The sequence below is a fragment of the Microdochium trichocladiopsis genome, assembly GCF_020744255.1.
Source record: "Microdochium trichocladiopsis strain MPI-CAGE-CH-0230 chromosome Unknown B0I36scaffold_13, whole genome shotgun sequence".
In the NCBI taxonomy this organism is placed as follows: Eukaryota; Fungi; Ascomycota; class Sordariomycetes; order Xylariales; family Microdochiaceae; genus Microdochium; species Microdochium trichocladiopsis.
This window is the reverse complement of record NW_025763556.1, coordinates 740,361-758,022: the sequence shown is the minus strand read 5'-3', so window position 1 is coordinate 758,022 and position 17,662 is coordinate 740,361. Positions and strand designations below refer to the sequence as shown.

General features: G+C 59.3%; 7 protein-coding genes across 7 annotated transcripts; 4 read left to right on the top strand and 3 right to left on the bottom strand.

The window, feature by feature from the left end:
- Nucleotides 1–40: 40 nt before the first annotated feature.
- Nucleotides 41–1,386, top strand: B0I36DRAFT_255173 (inositol monophosphatase; the record flags this gene model as incomplete). The annotated part of the gene is made up of 5 exons (XM_046150860.1): nt 41–227; nt 300–351; nt 456–983; nt 1,070–1,201; nt 1,278–1,386. The coding sequence occupies 5 exons, from the start codon at nt 41–43 to the stop codon at nt 1,384–1,386; spliced, it is 1,008 nt and encodes a 335-aa protein (XP_046005306.1).
- A 248-nt stretch (nt 1,387–1,634) lies between these two features.
- On the bottom strand, nt 1,635–2,612 carry B0I36DRAFT_255811 (uncharacterized protein; the record flags this gene model as incomplete). The annotated part of the gene is made up of 1 exon (XM_046150906.1): nt 1,635–2,612. The coding sequence occupies one exon, from the start codon at nt 2,610–2,612 to the stop codon at nt 1,635–1,637; it is 978 nt and encodes a 325-aa protein (XP_046005305.1).
- Nucleotides 2,613–3,734: 1,122 nt separating this feature from the next.
- B0I36DRAFT_278219 (quinate permease) lies at nt 3,735–5,927 on the top strand. The gene is made up of 4 exons (XM_046151435.1): nt 3,735–4,318; nt 4,384–5,041; nt 5,105–5,278; nt 5,387–5,927. The coding sequence occupies exons 1-4, from the start codon at nt 3,880–3,882 to the stop codon at nt 5,724–5,726; spliced, it is 1,611 nt and encodes a 536-aa protein (XP_046005304.1). The 5' UTR covers nt 3,735–3,879; the 3' UTR covers nt 5,727–5,927.
- Nucleotides 5,928–6,021: 94 nt separating this feature from the next.
- On the top strand, nt 6,022–6,742 carry B0I36DRAFT_369304 (uncharacterized protein; the record flags this gene model as incomplete). The annotated part of the gene is made up of 2 exons (XM_046159755.1): nt 6,022–6,462; nt 6,578–6,742. 2 exons carry the CDS (start codon nt 6,022–6,024, stop codon nt 6,740–6,742), a joined length of 606 nt encoding a protein of 201 aa, XP_046005303.1.
- A 548-nt stretch (nt 6,743–7,290) lies between these two features.
- On the bottom strand, nt 7,291–8,851 carry B0I36DRAFT_338576 (xylose isomerase-like protein). The gene has a single exon (XM_046155781.1). The coding sequence runs from the start codon at nt 8,800–8,802 to the stop codon at nt 7,420–7,422; it is 1,383 nt and encodes a 460-aa protein (XP_046005302.1). The 5' UTR covers nt 8,803–8,851; the 3' UTR covers nt 7,291–7,419.
- A 247-nt stretch (nt 8,852–9,098) lies between these two features.
- Nucleotides 9,099–11,702, bottom strand: B0I36DRAFT_338575 (quinate repressor). Its single transcript, XM_046155780.1, has 2 exons — nt 9,940–11,702; nt 9,099–9,875 (listed from the first exon to the last, which is right to left on the bottom strand). The coding sequence occupies exons 1-2, from the start codon at nt 11,684–11,686 to the stop codon at nt 9,172–9,174; spliced, it is 2,451 nt and encodes an 816-aa protein (XP_046005301.1). The 5' UTR covers nt 11,687–11,702; the 3' UTR covers nt 9,099–9,171.
- Nucleotides 11,703–12,656: 954 nt separating this feature from the next.
- B0I36DRAFT_49392 (fungal-specific transcription factor domain-containing protein) lies at nt 12,657–15,245 on the top strand. Its single transcript, XM_046162963.1, has one exon. It carries the CDS (start codon nt 12,751–12,753, stop codon nt 15,127–15,129), a length of 2,379 nt encoding a protein of 792 aa, XP_046005300.1. The 5' UTR covers nt 12,657–12,750; the 3' UTR covers nt 15,130–15,245.
- Nucleotides 15,246–17,662: the final 2,417 nt, after the last annotated feature.

The following is a 17,662-nucleotide window of genomic DNA, read 5'->3' as shown; positions in this document are numbered from 1 at the left end:
CCTAGGAGCCTGCAGGACGCCTGCCCGCCCACATTCCATCATGGCAGGTCGTATCAGTGCCGAGGAGCTCGACGAGATCTACACATTTGCGACCAACCTGGGCAAGGAGGCTGGCCGCCTGCTCATGAGTTATGCCAACGCCCGCATGTCCGACCAGAGCGCCAGTGCCGAGCAAAAGTTCTCGGAAAAGGACAGCGCTGTAGACATTGTCACAAAGGCAGACGAGGGTGCGTCTGTGGTCTTCTGCTGCCGCAAACATGGACCCGCGTAACTGACGCGAGCATGTTCCTCGTCCCCAGATGTCGAAGCTTTCATCAAATCGTCCATCGAGGCCAAGTATCCGTCACACAAGTATGTCCGCGTCTCGACACCCTCCCCCTGTTTTCTTCGAAAATGACGACCACAACCACGACAACATCATTTACTCGGATACTGATCCAGTGAGTGCCTGACAGGTTCCTTGGCGAGGAGAGCTACTCCAAGGGCCAGTCGCGCGACTACCTCATCGACGACGAGCCGACGTGGTGCGTCGACCCCCTCGACGGCACCGTCAACTACACGCACCTCTTCCCCATGTTCTGCGTGTCCATCGGCTTCATCGTCGACTCGCAGCCCGTCATTGGCGTCATCGACGCCCCCTTCCTCAACCAGACCTTTTCCTCGTGCAAGGGCCGCGGCGCGTGGCTCAACGGCACCCAGCGCCTGCCCTTGATCCGCACGCCCCAGATCCCCGCGATTCCCGACAGAGCGCCCGGCGGGTGCATCTTCTCGTGCGAGTGGGGCAAGGACAGGAGGGACACGCCCGACGGCAACATGCACCGCAAGATTGAGAGCTTCATGAACATGGCGGCCGAGCTTGGCGGGCGTGGTGGCAAGGGCGGCATGGTCCATGGCGTGCGCAGTCTGGGCAGCGCCACGCTCGACCTTGCGTACACGGCCATGGGCGCGTTTGATATCTGGTGGGAAGGCGGCTGCTGGGAGTGGTGAGTGTTTTGATGCTTGTTCGGAGGGAAAAAGAACGTCTTCTGCTTGACGTCCAGTGCTGACCACGTTCTTGTCAAACAAACAGGGATGTTGCGGCTGGCATTGCCATTCTAAAGGAGGCTGGTGGCCTTGTCACGACAGCCAATCCGCCTGCAGACCACGAGACAGTGGACGTCCCAGATGTGCGGCTAGGAAGCCGATTGTATCTGGCCGTCAGGTAAGGTCACGCTGTCGGATGCGATATCAGTGTAGTGCACAAACAGAAGCTAACCTTGACTCGCTCGTGACAACAGACCTGCAGGTCCAAACGGCTCAGAAACGGCCCGCCAGTCCCAGGAGCGCGTGGTCAGGGAGGTGTGGAAGAGGGTCCGGAACTTGGACTACTCGAGGCCAGGCGCGTAATATGCTCTGGTTTTACATAAATCGGCACCAACGCATTACCGTTGGGGACTCGCATAAGCATGTGAATGATGATTTGAAGATACTGTCTGATGATTTTATTTGTCTCCTTGATCCAAAAGCAAACCGCTACCGAGCAACGCCGAAATGCAGCAAGGGCCCTTTCCATAATGTCCTTGCGTGAGGGATATGCAGAGAGTATGTACAGAAAACACATGTGGTCTACGTCAGATCTTGGTGGTCTAGGTTTCCTACTTCCTCGCGCTCGCAATCTCCGCGACCCGCTTCTTGACGGCGTCACTGGCGTTCTTGACGGGCAGCTTCTCGCGGGATACGCCTGTCCAGAGCATGTCCTGCTCGACACCCTGCCATATCAGAGCCTCGGTGCCGAGGATGACCTGCCAGCCCTGGCCCTCGGCAATGGCGCCGCTCTGCGTGTAGGGGGTCGGGTTGTAGCACATTTCCAGCATGGCGCCCTTGCTCTCGGCGGCCAGGAATGTCTCAAAGATCTGGCGCGCCGTCTTCTCCTCGGCTGTCTGGGGCGGGAAGTCAGGCACGCACGAGACAATGGCACCCGGTCCGGCTCCGGAGCGGACAAGCTCCTCTGCCTGCTCGGGGGTGGAGACGTGGACGAGCACGTCGCCGTAGCCACGGGCGGTGCAGTCGTCCATAAGGGCCTTGACCTCGGAGGCGTCGCGGTTGACGAGGTAGATCTTGGTGGCGCGCATCCAGCGCCAGAGGGCGTAGACGGCACTGCGGGCGGCGCCGCCGCCGCCGACGACCATGGCGGGCTTGTCGTGGAAGACGGCGTCCGGGTTGGCGACGTTCTGGTAGAAGGACTCGCGGACGCCGGCGGTGTCGGTGTTGGTGCCGCAGAGCAGGCGCTTGCCGCCGGGGCCGTCCTTGAAGTAGATGGTGTTGCAGGCGCCGACGTCGCGGCACTCGTCGGTGATCTCGTCGAGGTGGCTCATGATGGTGACCTTGTTGGGCATGGTGACGGCGGAGCCGTAGACGGCGGGCTGCTGGAGGAGCTCAAGGAAGGCGGGGATGTCGGACGACTCGAGGCGGTGCTGCTCCCAGGGCAGGCCGAGGTCGGCGTAGATGGTGCCGTGGAACATGGGCGAGAGCGAGGCGGCGAGCTTTGTGCCAAAGAGGTAGCCATGCTTCTGCTCGGGGGCGGGCACGGCGACCGCGGGCGGCGCAACGGTCTGGGTGGTGGTGGCAGACATGGCTGAGGAGGAAGAGGGGATTGCGGTCTGTGAAGTCTCTGTGGGAGCAGACGATGTCTGTTGGGGTGCGGCCATTGTGAGTAATAGCGCGGGGAGGGTTGGCGGAGACGGGCGTAATGTTATATCAAGAGGGCGGGCAGCTTCGTGGGGGAGGGTCGGTCTGGACGAGAGAATGGATTGCTCACCACCTTGGAAGGCCGCGCGGACTGTCATCAACTGGCCCCAGACGGCCAAGAGGAGGGGTTGGCACGCGCGGGGGGAATAACGATCAGGCACAGTTCTCCAGCTGAGGAAAATGGTGCGGGGCGGCCCATCGCGTGGGGACTGTCGTCGTCGCCGTCGCCGTCGTCGTCGTGGAAAAACAGAGAGCCACCAGCACCCCTGCGGTGCCGGGCCGGCTAGCCTCCCAGGGCTTGGCTGGCGCACGGGTTCCCCCCGCACGGCGGGTAAGTCTTCAGCCGGACCCCTGTCTGGCGCTGTGGAGGAGGAACGCTCCGGGGCGCCATGGTGCGCCACAGCAGCAGCCCTTGGAGGCTTCTCGTGGAGCATCCATGGATGGCGCAGTCTGGCCCCTTTCCAGAATCCACTCATCGCACAATCATCATCTCTTCTGGGCCGCTTCCCCAGACTCCCCCACAACCCCAGACTTTCCAGGACCAGCAAGGAGATCGACTTGCGGAGGTCCAGTGGGCTTCATTCGAGTCGAAAGACCCGGGCATGGCAAGACATTGCCAGAGTCACAGAAGCAGAAGCTTAAGCTTAAGCTTATCTTCGCGTGCCTGGCCATGGGCAGATCGAATGGACTGCAGTCGTCCGGAAACCGCTCCAACCAAGGCAGCTACGCTAAGCGTCAGTAATTCGCTGGTGGACTGGGCAGCCAGCCTCAAAACAACCCCCAGGCCCCCATCTTCCCTTTGATTGTGTGCGGCGCCGCCAAGGCCTTGGCCAGGGTCAACACACTTCCTGCTGCCCACGTGCTGGGATGTGCCCCAATTACCCCAGATCGTGCCCCAGGCCGCTGCCCGCGTCGCCGCCCCGAGTTGGCGCTCTGCCCCCTCACTGACTCGTTGGTCCGTCGCCGGCTCCGGGGCCGCGCTCGTTATATCAGGCCAGCCCAATCCCCGCGTCTCAACTCCTCGGGCTGTTCCTCTCGTACCCTTATGGTCCTCTGTTCCTCTGGTCTTCATTGTCCTCCCTTCTCCATCTTGCTCCCTGCCCTTCCCTCAACCTCCCTTGACACGACGCCAACGCGGCTGCCACCACCATCATGGGCATCCTCACCCTCAGGGAGGACAGGCCGACGCCAAAGGCCGTCTACAATTGGAGGGTCTATGGGTGTTCGATGGTAGCCTCTTTCGCAGCATGCATGATTGGCTATGACAGTGCCTTTATCGGCACCACCCTCGCCCTGCCCTCGTTCGTCTCCGAGTTCCGCATCGACACCATGACCCCTGATCAGAAGGCTGCCATGTCCTCCACCGTGGTCTCCGTCTACCAGGCTGGCGCCATTGTTGGCAGCTTGTCCGCCTATACCTCGACCTACTTCATCGGCCGCAAAAAGTCCCTCTTGCTCTACTCTCTCATCTTCATGCTCGGCGCGGGCATGATGTTGGGTGCCAACGGTCAGCGGGGCCTAGGTCTCATCATTGGTGGTCGTGTCCTTGCCGGCATTGCTGTCGGGGCCTGCTCCATGGTCGTCCCCATCTGTAAGTCAACCCGAGTAAGGAAAGCGTGCAAGAAGATCTTTTCCTCTGACATATGGCCTTATCAGACATTTCTGAGCTTTCTCCACCCGCCATTCGTGGCCGACTTGTCGGCATTTACGAACTCGGCTGGCAGATGGGCGGCCTTGTCGGGTTCTGGATCAACTATGGTGTCAACACCACCATGGCTCCAAGCCACGCCCAGTGGCTCATCCCGTTTGCCGTTCAGCTGATCCCGGGCGGTCTCCTGCTCCTGGGTTGTCTCTTCATCAAGGAGTCTCCGCGCTGGCTCTTCTCCAAGAACAAGCGCGAGCAAGCCATGAAGAATCTGTGCTGGATCCGCAATCTAGAGCCCTCTGACCTCTACATTGTCGAGGAGGTCGCTGCTATTGAGGAGGAGCTTGAAACGTACCGGCGCGAGGTCGGCGCGGGCTTCTTCAAGCCGTTCACCGCACTGAAGCAGCCCCAGGTCCGCTGGCGGTTCTTCCTGGGCAGCATGCTCTTCCTCTGGCAGAACGGCAGTGGCATCAACGCCATCAACTACTACAGCCCGACCGTGTTCCGCAGCTTGGGAATCACTGGTGTCAACACTGGCTTCCTCACCACTGGCATCTTCGGTGTCATCAAGACCGTCCTCACCTTTGTGTGGCTGCTGTGGCTCGTCGACCACCTCGGTCGTCGCAAGCTCCTCATGATCGGTGCCATAGGTGGTTCGATCTGCATGTGGTAAGTACTGGCAACTCTGTGATCCGTCTCTTCTACCATCGCTGACAGACCCTTGCGCAACAGGTACCTCGGTGCTTACATTGCCATCGCTCAACCCCAGAACAACACCTCCGGCAACCTTTCTGGAGCTGGCATCTCTGCTATTGTCATCTTCTACATTTGGACAGCCTTTTACAGCCCTAGCTGGAACGGGACGCCCTGGGTTTTAAACAGTGAAATGTTTGATGCTAATACAAGGTACGTTTTATTGCCACTACAATTCTTGTCGCTTTGAGTAGGCGAACGGCCAATCATCACAGCGCAGCGCACGATGATTATGTACATACTGACCTAGATCTCTCTCAGATCTCTTGGACAAGCCTCTGCTGCTGCCTCTAACTGGCTCTACAACCTGGCCATCAGCCTGGCCACCCCGTACATGTTCCTACGCATGCAATACGGCGTCTACTTCTTCTTCGCCTCGCTCATGATCCTCTCTGTCGTCTTCGTCTTCTATCTCGTCCCTGAGACCAAGACAGTCCCGCTCGAGGCCATGGACCGGCTCTTTGCCATCAGGCCCATCCGCAACGCCAACAAGATTGTCATGGACGAGCTGCGTGAGCGCGACCAGGAGTTCCGCGCCAATGCTGATGGTGCGGGGCTCACCAACATCAAGGAGAAGACCGACCATGTCGAGTCTGCATAAGGGCCTGTGCGCATATGCAGGCTGGGAAGAGCATTCCTTGAGTTTGGTGTGGTTGGACGACGTCATGTTCCGTTGTGAGGCTCGTCTGGAGTCATGTGGTGACTGGTGTGCTAGATGTTAGATGTATCACTTTGGTACACGTAGATTAACACCTGAACATGTCTGTGTTACTAGACCATACACTGTGAACTTGCACCTTAACGGTGGTTGACACTGTGTTTCTCGAGAGTGCACGTGCTTGATATTGGCCTCCCCAAAGATGGCTTCGTCCCGAATCAGAGGATCATCCATCGAGATGGCGCAATCGCCTCCTATTCTGCGTCTTCTCGAGTTGTCGACCACTGCTGCCGAGCCTCCCACAGTCTCGAGCACTGCCCACGCAGTTACAAACCCCCGGGGCGATCCTCAACCCCTCGAGGACGGTTTCGTGAAGATCGTCCGCCTTGCCAGATTCAAGCCTGGCCGCATCCTAGATGACATCAAGGCCTCGTCCGGCACCCCCCAGTCCCAGTGGTTCGTGGAGAACTCCGCCTCAGTCCCCATCCTCTTTGCTGTCGACTCTGAGACTATTGCCGGTGCTGGCCTTCGCAAATTTCAGCTCCAGAAGGTCAAAGAGCCTCAGACTGGCCGAGACGTCGTAACCGAGACCGGTTGTAAATACCTCGACTCCTTGTCTGCAATTCTTGGTGCCAAAAATGCGAACCGCAAAAAGCACACCCCGCTGGTTCCGCCCGAAGTAAATGCAGATGGCTGGCACAAAGCCGGCTGTCTAGTGTCGACGAAGATGCATATCGAGAGCCTCCTCGAATCCCGGTCATCGCCAAGAAGGCCAGCCTTACTGGAAGACGCAGCCGCGCCGAGAGACATTCTTATTTGGCAAGCATTCTGTCGTCAATGAGTTTGAGATGCGAAAGAAGCTGGAGGCAGCCTTCGAGGATCTGTCCTTGCTCAAGATAAAGAATTCGGGCGAGGGTGAGAGACGACCCTTGATCATTACCTGGGACATGAAATTCTAGGCGCGTGTGGCCGAGGACTATGGCCTCGACTGCTTCAATAAGGCACATGCTGTCGTTGGTCTTCACGACTCGGAGTTTTGGGAGACGCTCGCGGCAAGCCCAGCCTCACCACGGTCCTCGAAAATCTTGGCATTGATACTCGCATCAGCGCTGTTTCCCTTCCAAATGATGTCCGAGCGGGAACTCGTCTCGATACGGTACACTGCGCAGGCAACGGCACCGCTTGGATCGTGCTTGCATTACTTGCTTGCATTACTGCGAGCAGCTTTCACGCCTGAAGAGGATTTCAAGGCATGGAGTATTGGCACGCCTTTGACAAGACAGAAGCTCCCACTCACTCGCGAGCTCTCGGCACTTCAAAACAACATCAGGGCCAATGGTCACTCCAATGAGGAGAGAAAGGCAGTGGAGCAGGCCAAGCAGGGTGTGAAGCACGAACGGCCTACGCGTTAGGGGGGTTACGCAACTGGTGTATCAAACAGGTTGCATGGGCCTCGCCCACTTGGCGGCTGGAATCACAGATGCAGAGGTCGTGGAAGGGGATGAATGTTGGAAAGATCGGGCCTTGAAAGGTTCAATGCAAATGTTGTGTAAAGAATTTGAATTCTATTTTCCAAAGAATACGCTCATGCGAAACCTGTAAATGCATAAACACCTTGATGGCGAAGGCATACTGCTCATAATGAAGCAGATACGCGGTCGTCTACAGGAACCGTGTTATTGTCAACCTCAAGGCCCACGTCACGAATCAGTTTCTGCCACGCTCTCGCACCGCGGCTCGCCAGCTCCGCGGGCACCGCCGGGTCCTCTTCTGTCGCCCTGTTGTTGAACAGTTCCATGCTGACCCAGCCCTGGAAGCCGAGGCCCTGGAAGATGGCTTTTGATATGGCCGTGATGGGGAGATATGCGCCATGCTCCGTCTCGCCGTAGAAGAGCCTGCTGGTCCGCGCCCAGCTCATGCGCGGTGGCTGGTCGGCGTTGTAGAACTCGTGGCCCTCGACAAGGGGCTTATCGAGACGCTTGGCGTCGACGACTTGGATGTAAAAGAGCTTGCGCACGTCGACGGTGGACACGAGGCGGGCGATGCTGTCGGCGACGGCCTGGTCGCAATCCTGGGTGCAGCCTGTGGGCGAGGTTGGGTCGCCGTAGATGCGGCCGGCCATGTTGAAAGTGTCGAGGCACAGGCCAAAGTTGGGACGGTCGACGGCCTGGACCGTCTCCCAGCTCTTCTCCCACGTGTCGCAGCGCGTGCCAAAGGAGAGGGCCTCGTAGACGAAGCGGAAAGGCGGGCTCTGGGCGAGACCCAGGTCGGCCATCTTCTGCAGGTCCGCCACGGCCAGGCTGAAGTCGGCCGAGACCTGGTCGGCCGGCAGGAAGTTGGACGGCACCTGGATGAGGTCGGTGCCGAGCACGTGGGCGAGCTGGAACCAGAACTGCAGCTTTTCTATCCGCTTCTCGTGCTCCTGCCGGTCGACAAGGGCCTCGTAGTGCCAAAAGGGCTGCAGGCAGATGATGGCCAGGTTGCGCTCCTGGCATAGCCGCTGGATAACCCTGGCCGCCTCGAGCTCGTTCTCGGGCGTGGCGCCGCCTGGGAGCTTCTGGGCAATGTCGTACAGGTCTTCATGGAACAGCTCAATGCCTTGGAAGCCGTGCTTGCGCGCCATGTCCAGCTTGTGCTCAAGCGAGTGGCCGGCGAAGCAGCGGCCCAGCGATATGCTGCATATTCCGAGTTGCGACGGCATGTTGCGTGGGCGTTGCGATAGTGGTGAGTAGCTGCTGGTGTGCGGGCAGGGAAGGTGCGGCTCGGGCGAATTGTGTGTCACTCGCACAGGCGAGATAGAAGAGAGTATCTGGGTCGCTAGCAGCGTGTGGCGAACAAGATGTGGTTGTGATGGGGGAGGGAATGCTTTACGAACATGGAGGATTGGGAGAGGGAAACAGCATGTCCCATATGACCATCTGCAGATAAGTGGGCGATGCGGCCACCTGCCCGGATCTACGCATACGCGAGATGATGGGGAGCCCGGCGCAGGACGGCGGTCCCGACGGCGGCCCAGCATGCCCCCGACGGCTACACTCGGTGGATGTGTGCGGATGAGTCTGGCCCCGCCAGCTCTTCTTCCCCAAGAGACCCTTGGCTCCAACTCCCAGGGGCATCAAATCTGGGGCGGCTAAGTGTTCAAGCGCCGCCTCTCTATCCCACATGACGTACCCACCTGCTTGTGGGTGCCAATTGCGCGGGGTTCCGAGGTCACTGGCCTTGGCCCTGGTCTTGCTGCCTCTAAGCTGGCCCCTTTATCATGGCCAAGTCCGTGGCTGTTTATCACGTGGGTACACACGCCTAGGTGCATGTTCGTAAAAGAAAGGGTATCAAGCATGTTGTAGATATCAAAGCTCTCCGTATGGGTGTGCATGCCCGCCCAATGTCATCACAGGCCTTGATCTATGACCTGGTTCAGACGAGGCTTGAGTTGTTCTGGAAAACGACCATCAGACTCGCCCGGGTATGCTCTGAATACTTCCTCCCTCATCAAGCGTCGAGGTGCCCGTCTGCCCGTAAAGAGCTCGAACTGTGCAAATCCCTGCTCTGGCAGCAGGTCTAGGCCATCCATGGCCACCCATCCGCGATCTGCGGCCGCCCGAACCTGCTGTAAGAGCGGCGTGTTGACGTCCTTGTAGGCATATTCAATGACCACGCCTCCCGTAGGGCTCTGAAGCCAGCTCTCTGGCAGTGTGAAGTTGGGCGACGGCCCCCCTCCGCCCTCGACGAGGCTATGTGTTGGGATGCACGACACAATCATGGTCGGGTGCCGGAACTTATCCTCCGGCCAAGGGTCCTCTTTCGTTGCTAGAATATGGAAACGGGTCTCGCGGTGCCGCTCGTCCTCGGATCGCTTGGTCAAGAGTGGCAGATCGTTGCGAGCTATTAATGTAGTAAAATGTGTCACGAGCTTCTCGGCACGGGCCCGTGTGCGGTTGAATATGGCAATATTGGTCACACCGAGTTGCAGCATCGAATACACAGCAGCGCGAGCCATGCCGCCGGCACCGATGACAAGCCCAGACGTGCCCGGGCGTACCGCGTTGGCTGGTGACAGGCCACGGCGAATGACGGCACGAATGCCAACCCAATCTGCATGTGAATAGCGCTCGTTAGCTTGGCGAGTCCCGAGGGATGCGGATGCGGAACTACTCACCAGTATTTTCGCCATACAGCGCGAGGACAGGACCGGAGCGGTTGCACGAGTTGAAGAACATGGCCATGTCGTCGGGCACGCTACCGTCTGGGTTTAGTCGCCGTATGGGAATCACAGTGTTGACTGCCCCAATGGCCCGCGCATGACTGCTGAGAGAGTGCGTGAGACTGATGACCTCAACCTTGAAAGGTAATCCGATCGACGACCCTGCAAACATTGGGTCGTGTACAAGACTGCTCAGAGTGCTGAGGGATGTGGTCGAGTACGGCACATATGTATGACTCAGCCCACAAGCCTTGAACGCCGTCATGTGCATGGCAGGTGACAAACTGTAACTGACACGTGCTCCCACGACATACAGCTTCAGGGCATCGTGGACAAAGGATGTCGACAGGGCGTGATTGGCCTGCTGGACTGTGATTGTCGGTGATGGGCAAGTCGTCATCATGCTTTCGCTCGATTCAAGGACAGATGAAGTTGGCCGGACTGGCGATAGCAGTGGATTGAACACAGCGGAGTGACGACCACGTATGCCGGTGTTGTAAGCTGAAAGGAGAGGTTTGGAGATCCCTGGCAGTGCTTCTATGGTGTGTCGCAACTTGGCCACCTCGAAATTGTCCTCGAAATCCACTGCTGGCCGTGTAAGTCTGACCACGTCACAACCCACAGCGTGTGCTTTCTGGTAAAAGGATATCCAGACGGGATCTTCCCATGCCGGGGGCGTGTGGTCTGCAATGTGAGCTACACCAATTACTTTCGAGTGTCCCCTGAGGGCGACCAGGTGCGACAAGAGCGTTGATTCCAGCCTGATGTCGACGGTGATGTATTCCGGGCAGAGCTTGAGACCGTGCTGGAAATGTTCAAGATAAGTCATGACTTGTTCAGTCGAGATGGTGGTAGTCAACGATACAGCGGGCCACGAGACGTGGTATATGATTGGTATCACCGTGCTTCTCCGAATGCGAGCCAGTGCACTGCTAATCTGGGAGGCTCGCTCGGGAGCGAGATGGGTCCGCTGTTTAGACAGGGCACCCGTTTCTGGTGTGCTGCCTCCGCTTGACATAGCGCCCTCGTACAAATCATCAACAACGATCTCAATGGCGTCAGCGCCCCCTTCCAGTGCTTCAATGTCGAGATCCTCTGCTACGAGCTGTGAGAGCCGCAGAGGTAGCACAAATGTCGTCTTGCGAGCCTCAAGCGGCACCTGCGCGAGCGGGAATGCAGACTCGAAGAAAGGGATTGAGCCCTTGGGCATGAGCAGGGATAGAAACTTGAGAAAATGCCGCTCTGCACGCTTGAGTGTAAGGTATGGAGCTGGGGCTTTAACATCAGGCGCGGCGTCGGTCGGCTCCTGGTGCTGCGATAGATCCTCCGACACATTGAAAAACTCATGGTTCATAACTGCGCGGAAGGCTCTCGCAGAGTACTGGAGGATATCGTCGAGCTTGACATTGTCGGCCACGCGTAGGTATTTCTTTATGGCGGCGGAATCCCTGACGATATGAATGACGGGGTGGGTGGCGGCAAACTCCTGGAGAAGGGCAAGGGCACTGCGGTCCACCCAGGAGGTGACGATGATGGCGTCCTGGGCATTGGTAGCGAGGGTCTTCTGCAAAAGGCTGTGGACGCGGCGCTGGTAGTCGGCGCTGCCGTATGTCTTTTTATATACGACGGCCGACATGCCGGTAGCGTCGAGGAAGAGCTTGCTTGTATCGGCGATGCGGCGCTTGAGGGCCGTGGCAGCCATCACGGCGAGGGTTGACTTGCCGGAGCCGCTGGCGCCCAGCAGGACGATGGAGGCATGAGGCTCAAAGGCTGGGCGGCCGACGACGACGCGGCGCGGCGTCGAGGGCGTGGGCGAGTTGTCGAGGGAGGCCGTGTTGCTGCGAGAGCGTACCACGCGCGGGTCGAGGCCATTGGTGCTGGCGGTGGCAGCGCCGGCAAGGACGGCAAAGGGCCGCTTGACGCCAACGCCCGAGGCCATGTCGTGCAAACGGCTCGACGGCGTGGTGGATGATCGCGGTGGTGAGGGGTGCGTTGTGAACCGACAGAGGGCACGAGAAGGCTGCTGGGGACTATCGTGTACTGGCGTCGGGTGTTGCGGCCATTGTCGCGGCGCAATGGAGCGCAAGACACGGCTGCTGCATTTACGAGGTGCAAGGGCTGCAGTCAAAGCAGAGTGTACCTTGGATGATGCTGCTGAGTGGTACCGGGTGGTCGAGCGTGGTGGTCGTCTTGGTCTCGTGAGGCGGCAGGACGAGTCCAGGAATACTCAAGACAGGCCGGCCCGAGGCAGTCGCGACTGCCGTGCTGGCTGCTGCTGCTGGTGTTGCGCGGAGAGGGGCTCTAGCTTCCGCCAAGGCGAACGGCAAAGGGCTTACCCGGTGGGTGGGGTAATGCCCCAGGGTAGGCTCTCCATGCTGCTCCCCGCAAACCAGGACCCCGACGATCCCCAAACCGTCCTAGCACGGCGCAGCTGCGGCATGCTCAAGCAGCAGAGTTTCTGGGCACCCCCTCCACGACAACACTGGCCTGCAGAAATCCAAGCCGACGACATGCCCCCGTGGTGTTGCGCACCACGCTGAAAGCTGAAGACAACACTGTGGCGTCGGTCTCCAGCTGAGTGGTCGTCCATCGCCCCCCGCTTCCCCAACGTCCGCGTTGTCGACACCGCCCCGACCACGAGCACCACCGCCATCACCACCACCGCCGTCATCGCCATTGGGCCCCTTGCCCGGAAGCGCGTGGCTGGTAGACAATGATCTCCCGCTGCGTCCAGCCACAGCCACGATCCATACGTGCGCGCCCGCCATGGGCACGGCAAAGCGTCCTCCGGCCCCGGGACAGCCCGTAAAGACCGACACAGACGAGCCGGCGCCAGGCCTCGCATCGACTGCCGCCACGGCGCCTCCTCCAGCCAAGCGACAGCGCGTCTCTCGTGCCTGCGACCAGTGCCGCAATGCCCGTGAGAAGTGCGACGGCATCAAGCCCGCGTGCTTCCCCTGCGCGTCCCAGAACCGTGACTGTACCTGGCAGGAGCCCAACCGCAAACGCGGCGTCCAGACGGGCTACATCCGCACCCTCGAGGCCTCTCTAGGCTGGATTTTCGACAAGTTCCCCGGCGCTGAGGATGCTCTCCACGGCCTCATCACCCACCAGGGCGGCCAGGGCGCCGCGCTCCTTGCCGACCGCCAGACACCCTCCAGCTCCCGTCTCCACCGCCGCTGGATGCGCAGCTCGGTCCGCAAGGACATCGACCTCGCACTCTCTGGCCGCAGCGACAACGACGAAGAAGGCGCACGGCCACCGCGAGGACTGGCCAAGGACATGTCCGCGCAGCTCAGCTCAGACGAGGCTGACGATGGCGCATTTGGCAATATCGAGATGGATATCAAGTTTTCGGGTCGGGCAGAAGACAGCGCGCTGCCGGCGGGCAAGTCACAGCAAGCACCAGGAATGAACAGCACGACAGATCCCTCACTAGTCCTCTTGCCAGCCGAGCCGCACTCACACTTACACAAGCAGAATGCCCAGCTCCCGCCTCTGAGGCTGCCCCCAAACCATTGGAGACTCCTCGATGTCTACTTTGCCTACACACACGCATGGTTTCCCGTGGCGGAGAAGCCCGAGCTGCTTCGGACAGTCTATGCATACCCAAGCCACGGTCTTTCACTCACGCGGCATGAGCAAGGATCGGGCGCCCACGCGGAGCTCTGGGCCGTTTTCGCGGTAGCTGCGCATCAGGACTTTGCTTGGACGACTGCAGAGGGCCAAAGCCACGGTGTTGAGCAGTCGCCGGACGACATCTACCGGACCGCACGAAATCTGATTCCTCTCGAGAATGGCACCTTCGAGATTGGTCATATCAATGCTCTGGTCCTTCTCTCACAGATCAGCTTAGGACGACAGAACCTGACGGCAGCATGGATGTTGACGGGCATGGCTGTTCGCATCGCTCTCCGTCTCGGCCTCCACCGGGCCTCACATCCCAGCAAAAGCCGGAGACAGACGCATGCCTTCATGGGTTGCTTTATTTTAGACTCACTGATCTCTGCTATGCTCAGCTCGCCGCCGCATCTGCGCTCATCGGACGTGTCTGTGGCTGTATCTGCCCCAGAGAGCGACCTTGACGAGTGGCAGCCATGGAACCCTTGTGTTGGCTTTGGCAGCTCAGGGACGCAGGCCGCGCTTTCGCGAAATCCGGCACACACCATCAGCTCCTTCGTCGCTCTGTCTGAACTACATCGAGTCCTGACTTCGCAGCTGCATCGCCCCGCAACGCACAAGGCCGGCTTGATGGCCGAAGAGCTGCTCCCCCCAGATTCTCCATATCTGGCTGAGCCACTGAGCCAGCAGGCTTATCGCGAGTTTGTGATTGCGGGCGAACCCCTGGCGGCACCAAATCCTCCAGCATATATGCTGCGACTGGCTTATCTGTGCATCGAGGCTCGAATCAGCTCAGCCCAAAACGCGAGGGCACGAGCTCATACGCTGGCTGCCTGTGCCAACCAGTATGTCGAGACTTTTGGCATATGCGGGCTTCCACCCCTCTTCTCGTCCTACCTCTACATAGCAGGGGAGCTTTCTCGCAGGGATGGGGCATCGCCTCAGCTCGTGCCTATTTCGGCTGATCTGCCCGCAGCAGCGCGGAGGGTTTGGGATCCTTCCGGAACGGCCAACGCGCAGGCTGCCACGCACCCAGGCCACAGTCCGTATCCCCAGGGTCTCCATGACCTGTTGCTCGAGAACAATTCCAAAACTCAGGCACAACAGCAGCTCCCCACACCCACGTCCACGTCGTATCAGGCCGACGCCATCTCGGATGCGGCCAACTACAAGAAGGCAGGTGTTACGAGGGACGCGTTCCAGGCCGCACCACCAACATCGAGCTTGCTCAATTACGGGCATGACGCCGGCCCTATGGGCATGGCCCCTCCCAATATGGATAATTCCGTGCTCTTTGATCAAGTCGACCTAGCCAACAGCATTGCGTCAGGCGCCCAATTCCTAGCCGCGCATCGGCCCAGTTTCGGTAGCACTGGGAATCTCGACCACGACGCCATCTTGGACGACCTCGCGCTCATAGATCGCCCCGATATGATTGAATCCGAGTCCCTCTTCATGGCAAACCTCGGCTTCCCTGCCACGCACGTGGCACACTACCCGCAAGACTTTATGGAGTTTTCGTGAAATACGAACGCGACCAAGCTGCAAGAGGGACCTTCAAGATCACAGTGATTGCGCTCACAATCTAACAAGTGTGCGGCTGAAACCATGCACGGCCTAGGTCGTGCCATGCGACGATCCCCTGGCTGTAACAACGTGGTATTACTGCGCCGCCCGCAGAGTCTGCGAAAATACTACAGGCCAGCACACCTGAAACAATTATAACACAGCACCTTAGAGCAAGGGGATGATCAGATGAAGATCTGGGGTTTGGCAGCATTCGAGCTGGCACAGTCGCAGGTCCTGGATAGCCATGCGTCCTCCAGGGCGGGATTATTGTATTCCGAATGGCAAACGTTGTTACACGTGAACGACAGTCCAGCCAGAACGGAGCCGACCTCGGCCAAGATGGTGGCATGTGCTCGGTCGTCTGTGAGCGCCACTCGCGAAGTCGGAACCAGGCTGGGGCGGTTAGAGGATCGACAGCTCTCAACCTGTTCTCGATTCAAGCCATCGGAGCCATCCCACGTGGCATTTCAAGTCCATGCACTCAGTCGTAGAGTCTCCTTGCGAACAACGGGGGACAGCTCAGGAGAGGCTGAGACACTATGACTTGTCGCTTGACGGACAGTGGCCCATGTGGGCACGGAATAGAAGCCGGCACTAGCTCCAGAGCCGGATCGCCTCGCCGACCAGTGCTACGCTGGTGTCACTTGTAGCAGGTTGCCTGGGGTGCTGGTGGTGTCCGCCGGTCTCCGTATCCCAAGTGCTCAAGAACGAATAGCAGACTCCGAACCCCAGGCTCGACTGCGTACAAGGCGCGCTTTAGGACAGTCTCGGACCTCCTATAGATATATTATTAATAAAAAGAATAATTGGGGCCCACCAGGGATTGAGTTATAAGGTTTAGAAGAAGCTGGAGTTGCACACTGCGATCGCGGCCGGCATAGTGTGCCCAAATTGGATGTAGAGCCGACGCCAATAACGGTGCAAGACGAGAACCCCGTGGCGATGGCGTTTGGCCCGGCCAGGCAATGTGTCATGACTGATTTCGAGGCCGGTGCACTACTCGGCGTTGAAGCCAACGGCGCGTGCTCCCGAGGTGCACCAGCTTCTGCTTTAGTAGGACATATAACGCAATCAGATAAGGGTACGGTCACGTAGCTGAACGGCGGGCAGCGCTTCACCATTACCCCCGGCTGGGCACACAAAGGGCAATGGGCCTGCCACGTGCTGACGACATGCTTGGCGTGCATCGATACCGGGAACCATATGCGCTGCATGCAACGATGCAAGAGATCGATTGTCGCACGGACGGATGAGCGTGCTTGCTTGCAGCGGTGCGTGCCTGGAAGACCGGTGTCCCCCACGTTGCGCAGCGACGATTCCTGCCATCTCTGGCCTCCGGCAGTGCCTGGGCTCGGCTCGTGCCCTGACAGGCCCTTGCTGACGTTTCCGGTCGGCCGGAGCAGCCACGACAGCAGCAAAAGCTCAGCGAGTTGCACGGACCGGTGAAGGCGGGCATTCAATCAGAAGCATGGCGAGCGAAGCAGCAGGGAGGTTGCTGGCCCCTGCCGAAGTTGTTAAGCGAAGCGCCACTGCTAAACAGGCTAAACCGGCCCCGTCACGGGTCCAGGAACGGAGGCAAATGCTGGAGTTTGCAGCCACCAACATGTGTGACTGTGTACGTGTGCACGTTGGCTCTCCAAACTTCTGGCAGGGGTGGGAGATGCAGGTTCGCAGCTTGATCTGGTTTGAGACAAGTCTGTAGCGCTCTGGGGCTCTGTGGCTTTACGTCCCCGAAGCGCGTGCAGGTCCTGGGAAATCCTATTATTAGCGGGAGGGCAGGGGGTGATGGAGCCCGGCTGGTCGTTATCTCGTTGCCGCTGAGCGTGTATCTGTGTGTGTCTCTCTCTCTCTCTCTCTCTCTCTCTCTGCGATGCTCGCTGCCAGGCAAGGCCCCGCGCCAGGAGAGAGAGGATTGGTGGCTGGCTCCTGCCAAATTACTCCGTCTGGGGTGGGCCTTGGGGATGTACTCCACGGACGTGAGATGCGGACACGGCGGACCGCCAGGGACAGCGCCGAGCTGAACGGCAGGCCCCTGGCTAGCGGCGATCTGGACTGCGCATCGCCTGCCAGTAGGATTGGGGAGGCTACGATGTTTGGCGGGCAGGCCCCGCCACACCAGGCCTTATCTCGGCGCTGTCAAGGTTGCTCGGGTTGCTATCCTGCTTTGTGTTGCTCGCCTAGAACAAGAGCTCGAGGAGGTTGCCCTCTTCCACCATCCCATGTCCGATGCCGGCCACAGATGAGGCTACTCGAGCAAGACGACCAGCCCAGGCTAAGAGGGCCATGTCATGTCCGTAGTCAAGCCTCAATCACGGAGCTGACTGCTGCACTCCTGCTGGCGCGGCCGACTATCGCGAAGATGGCGTTGTTCCGCCCCCCGTGCGGAAGATGCTGGGGCATGCGACCGGACGGCTGGCCAGGGGTCTGTCTCTTCAGCTCGCGTGCAAAGATTCGATAGAACACTACACGCTCCTTCGCAGACACATGA